We start from the raw sequence: 5,771 nt of genomic DNA, 5'->3' as shown, positions 1-5,771 counted from the left end.
TATACACCACCACATGCACTAATTTCCATCTTCATTCTCGTTGTAGAATTCAGCGGTCACAACATACTTTCTCATATACCAAGGTTAAAAAATCCTATGAATTAAGACCATTTACCACCAACTAAACAATCAATTAGAAGATCTTACTGATCGGAACCAGCTATACACATTCAACCTCAGCAAACACCTTTACAATCTCCTGTCTATGAATTATATCACCAGTTGATTGAATACAATTCATCTCTGTTACTTTAAACACCAGCTAAAATCCATAAATTTCATCTCCACTTGTATCGGAATGTCCATCTTCTGTCCATTTAGACACCAAAAACTCCCAAACGAACTCAATCAACACAAGGACCCTAGTGGTGTTCCACTGCATTGTACCATCAATTCAGCCAAAAAAATACAGTGTATCTCTAAATTCTAATTGCATTCTCTCCATTAGTAACCCTTGCGACTGATTCAAACATATAGTCTATCTCTGGTATTCAACATATAGCGTATCTCTGGCATCACTACTGCTAAATCTACTTCACCTAAATCATCAAGCAACCACCGCAGTACAATAACATCACCACAATGAGTTCATCCATATTCCCTGTAAGCTCTAAACATCACTTAAATTGGTACTTCATCTCAGTTTATCCTCCACCATCTGCTTCAATTGAACTAAACGACCAACAACAACTTCATCTCAAAAGCCAAAAACAACTCAATCCCGTATGTTGTCATCAACTCAACCCATTACATATTTTATTTGCACTTATGTCTCACTAGAACATACAACTCTAGGAAGCTTCAAAATCGAAATCACGAAATTGAAAAATCTAGGAACATGAACGAGATCAATTATCAAATTTTGCTGCTCCTGCTGGTGATTTCAGAATTCATCGAAAAAGTGTTGATGATTTCAATCAAATCATTCAATCACTCAAATCTCTCTCTCGAATCGCACTGGAAAATAAAAAGAAGAAGAAACAAGTACAAGGAATCCATACCTGAAACAAGCACCTCAATTCCAATTTCCACAGTTTAATTCAATTCTCTTCTCGACATAAGTATTCAACCCTAGATATTAATAAATTCGATTTTCATTTCTAACAGCACTACAAAAACATGTCTTATTTGTGAGGGTTTTTTATAAAGGGGCGTCAGTTATTGTGAGGGTTTATGACCAACCGCCGCAAATACTTAAATTAGTGAAAGTTCTGTCAGTTTCAAGGGTCCGACAAACCGAAATTTTCAGCCTCAATATCTTTTTCTCTCTTATATTCTTACAAAACTTTTAGATAGATCTGGTTTCCTCTTCTCTTACCTTCTGTTCTTCACTATTGAAGAAGTTTGCTTCTCTTGCCTTCTCTCCATCTCGTCTGTAACCATCACTATTGACGTGCGTTGGTTTGTATAAGCAAGTAATAAGCCACTACACCATCACCACCACCGTAACCAGCTCCACCAATTCAATTCCCCAATCTGAATTTATGTTGAATTTTTTCTTAAATATTTTACTGATGCAGAAAACCCACAACAACTTAACCATATCAAGGCGAAACAACAACATCGACGAGGTGATGTTGTTATCTGAACATGAGTTTAATTTGTTTGCAGTAGTGTTGGATAATGGGATTCTACAAGTTACAATATCAAATCCTGGAGGAACATTAACGGGAACACGATACAACGGTGTTGGTAACTTACTCGAAACGAAAAAACGAGAACCTAATTATCAATTGGCAGGGTATGTACATTGGTTTCGAATCCTAGTTTCAACCACCACCTTTAGTTGTTTTTGAGAAGTTGACATAAGTACCAGTACTCCCTCGACAATAAAGATAACAAGGTTCGCGGTTGGATAGTTCTGCACTGGCGGACCTGTTAAGCAGGACCTTATTTCCCATGTTGGACCCTCGCGATAAATATATCTACCATTACATAGCTTTGCAACTCTAATGAGAATGGTGTAATATGTTATCCAAATTAATCAACTTGTTTTCTGTTCAGATCTTCTAGAGTAATCATTACGCAGGGAAAGCTCTGGATACAAAATTGAAACATGGAGAGCTGTGGAAAAAAGTTTTCGGGCCTGTTTTTATCCATCTCAATTTAGTGCCCGACAGCAAAGATACGCTCTTTTACAGAATGCAAGGTAATCTAGCTATCAAAGCCTATTAAGTTTCAACTGGGCGTTCTGCTTATAAACGTATGCTTTACTAATTTTAACTTCAGGGTTGGACCACAACTGATAAGCATGGGCGTTTCTCGGTGTCTAATATACGATCACCCCAAAATGTATGGTTGTTGGTTTTATTGGAGATTATAAATGTGATACTGATATTACCATGTCTTCGATGAGCTCAAACAACAACTCAAACCCCGGTTTTGATTTCCATTACAGAATCGACAACATGAAATCGAAACCTAAAAAAATAAATCAATTTATTAATCTAGTTTAGAAATCAGTTGAAATGGAACACAAATCATGATAGATCTGTTGATATTAGTAGAGAACGTGACAAAGGTGGTGGTGTTAGCTGTGGTGCGGTGGTGGTGGGAGCGATGGAGGTAATGGTGGTGGGAGGGATGAGATTTTTTCTCTGTTATCAGAAGTGAAGAAGAACCTTGAACCCAAGTGAACGAGAAAGGCTAAATATGGAATTATCATTATTATTTTTTTAAAGCAAATATCAATTATGGCATTAGGGGTAAACATATAAATGGATAGTAGGGGCATAAATAACATCCCACTAGAGTTTATATTTTTATCATTAATTATTATTTTAGGTAACTATTTATTTTTAGAATAATTCTAACTAGAAATTCCATGGTTTCTTATAAAAGATAAAAGCCCAGCACAACATTATTATTGAGTGAATACATGATTTGGTATATGCCACTGTAATAAAAAGAGTATTCCTAAAAATTTCCATTACCAATCCACGTGTCTGCATAACGTACACGTGGTCAATCTAAAACATAACCTTATCATTCCTATTCTCCCACCAGGACGGAGTTCTCTGGTTCCTTCTCTCAAGGATTGAAGTTTTATTAGCGAGTGGAAGATATGGAGAAGAAAATCACGGAACTTGAAGAGAAAGCTGGCAGGTATGTCATGGATTTTTATTTCTTTTGTTTATGAAGACTATTTCCTATCTTAATTAGTTTGTCAGTCTGTCTTCTACTATTTAAATTTAGCATGACTGATTCAGACGTTGGTTGAGAATATCAAATTTTCTTTTTTTCAGGCTTGAAATGGAACATGTAATTAATAAGTGGGGATCTACTGGGTCAGCCTTGAAAGTGATGGTTATTGATACATATCTCAAATTTGTAAGTGCTGTATTATCTGATTACATTAAGGCTTTAAATGGAGTGGTTGACAAAAAATGGTGTCCTAGAAAAGATTTTTTAAGTGCTGTTCTGGAGACTCTTAAAGAACTCGATTCAAAGCTCTCCCACGAATGGCACGACTCTGATGACCTTCTTAAGGAAACCTATCTTAAGAAAAAACTGGCATATTTGAATTTGTTCCAAATGAAATTTACTCATTTGGGATATATTAGATGTCCGTGGTTATATTTCTAAATCTCATATTGAGTGGATGGAAGAGTGTGTATCCGACTTTGGATGCCGAGATGAAATTGAAGACTATATATTCGATACAAAGAGGTCCTGGTATCCTTTTTTCGAAAAGAAAGAAGAGGAAGAGCCTCAAAGGAAGAGGAGGAGGTCCTCTGCCTTCAACCTTCAAGACTACACCTTACTGAGGAGAAAGAGAGACAAGAAAAAGTACATCCAAAAAATAAGAGAAGAATATTTGGTGCGTAGCCTCTTTTGTATTGTCTTTGTTGCAGTATATACGTATTCGCTTTTAATACAGAACAATTGGGTTTGTTTGTTTGTTTTTCAGGTCTTGGATGAGAAATGCAAGCGCGAAGCAAGCCGAGTTATGCAGTTTTCCGATTATTTGAACATCAGAAGCACCAAGCTTGATATCCCCCGATATCGATTGAAATTGGCTACCCTCATCAGTCGCCTGTCTTCTCTCATCAGAATCCACCCCCAGGTATGTTTTAGTTGTTCAACTATTAATTGTTATGTATGTATTTTTGAATGAACAACTATTAATCATTTATCGCAGCAAAGATAACACTTTGATCTAGGGTCATATCTAGCTGACACACTTATAATCTTTGAGAACATTGATTTAGAGTCTTTTGAGTAACACATATCTCCCGTATTAAATAGTACTTTTCTAATGAAGCATTTCAAAGATTTCTATGTACAGAATCAAGCGGTCGGTGGTCCAACTATCTCCAAGGTTTAACTACGTGTGTGATGGGACAAATGCGGTCAAGAGGGCAGGTGATCCAGATTAAGCTTCAAGTATTTTGGAAGTGTCTGATTGGGCCAAGAGGGAAGGTGATCCAGATTAGGGTCCAAGTATTTTGGAAGTGTGATCAGAAAGGAGCTGTTCACAATGGTGGTGACGTTTTCAATGGCTTCCTATTTTGCCTAGGGTGATGGTACCTAGTTGACCCAAGCGGTTAAGTTTTTGGATGTATCCGTCTGATGATGAAGATTGTGGAAAGATCCGTGTATATTTTTCAGTTTTTAGGTTTCTTTGACTCTATGGTTTCAGTTTGTGGATTAGAGTATATAAACCCTAATCCAGTTTGTGGATTAGGGTGTATATATGAAAGTAGTAGTCTTTGTAATGAAATCAGATATTTTAGTTTTTGAAAATGAATCAATTGAACCCATTCTGAAAGTTTTAATCTAGCTAAATCTGAATTGCATAGCTTATACGGGAAGTCGCCCAGTTACTCATTCTAAATTTAAATTGGAAGCTCCCTGTTCATTTAGCTTAGGGAGCTTATTACTCTAATTATGTGGCTGTGGCTTATTCTTATGCCAACTTCCAACTTTAGAGAATCTGCAGCATCCAGGTACAACTATAAGGGGAATACTGGAATACGGTCATAACCCGCAAGGCTTGGCGTAGAGTGTTGAGTAATGCAATGTTCTACTGTTGGCAAACGGATTCCAAAAGGTTTGCAAACGGATTGCAGGAATAGTGAAACAATGTAATTGTAGCGTAAGTTTATATTTAGTTGTGTGTTGACTAAATGAGTGGATGTAAGACATCCACACGTTTTCTCTTGTAAGGTCTTTTATAGACCAAGTAGAAGGTTTTCTCTTGTAAGGTCTTTTATAGACCAAGTAGAAGGAAGAGAGAGTAAGGTGATTGTCGTAGAATTGTAAGTTGTTGTAAGAGAAGAAGTTAATGAGAAAAAGAGGGTGAGAAGAACTAAGAGTTCCCACTTCTTTATGGCCCAAAATAAGTCCCGAACACCTATATCTAATCACCCAAATTATCAACAATTGGTATCAGAGCATAGATCAAAAGAATCTGATCCTAGTGAGCCAAAAATTTCAGCAAAAAGAAGAAGTTTTAGCCCCAAAATCAAAGAAACAAAAATTCGGTTTTGAACCGAAACAATGGCAAGTTCTAGTAACTCAAACCTATACATACAACAACCATCAATACCACTCTTTCATGGTGAAAACTATGATTTTTGGTCTATTAAAATGAAGACTTTGTTCATGTCTCAAGATGTGTGGAAGATTGTACAAAGTGGGTATGATGAAATTGAAGATACATCAACTCTAGATCAAGACCAAAAGAATTTACTTAAAGAGAGTAGGAAGAAGAATGCTAAATCATCCATGTACATCCAACAAGGAGTTGGAGGCACTATTCTACCAAG

At 36.5% G+C, this 5,771-nt stretch overlaps 1 protein-coding gene across 2 annotated transcripts; it reads left to right on the top strand.

The window, feature by feature from the left end:
• The first annotated feature begins 2,233 nt into the window (after window positions 1-2,233).
• On the top strand, window positions 2,234-4,770 carry LOC113360833. 2 transcript variants are annotated; one of them, XM_026604282.1, is made up of 5 exons: window positions 2,234-2,292; window positions 3,007-3,105; window positions 3,246-3,820; window positions 3,911-4,066; window positions 4,275-4,770. In XM_026604282.1, the coding sequence occupies exons 3-5, from the start codon at window positions 3,602-3,604 to the stop codon at window positions 4,377-4,379; spliced, it is 480 nt and encodes a 159-aa protein (XP_026460067.1). In that variant the 5' UTR covers window positions 2,234-2,292; window positions 3,007-3,105; window positions 3,246-3,601; the 3' UTR covers window positions 4,380-4,770. The 2 variants fall into 2 exon arrangements, with proteins under 2 accessions (XP_026460067.1, XP_026460068.1); XM_026604283.1 differs by having other exon boundaries at window positions 2,245-2,292; window positions 4,289-4,770.
• The last annotated feature ends 1,001 nt before the right edge of the window (window positions 4,771-5,771 follow it).

Source organism: Papaver somniferum, chromosome 3, assembly GCF_003573695.1.
Source record: "Papaver somniferum cultivar HN1 chromosome 3, ASM357369v1, whole genome shotgun sequence".
Lineage (NCBI taxonomy): Eukaryota > Viridiplantae > Streptophyta > Magnoliopsida > Ranunculales > Papaveraceae > Papaver > Papaver somniferum.
This window is presented reverse-complemented; position numbering and strand designations above follow the sequence as displayed.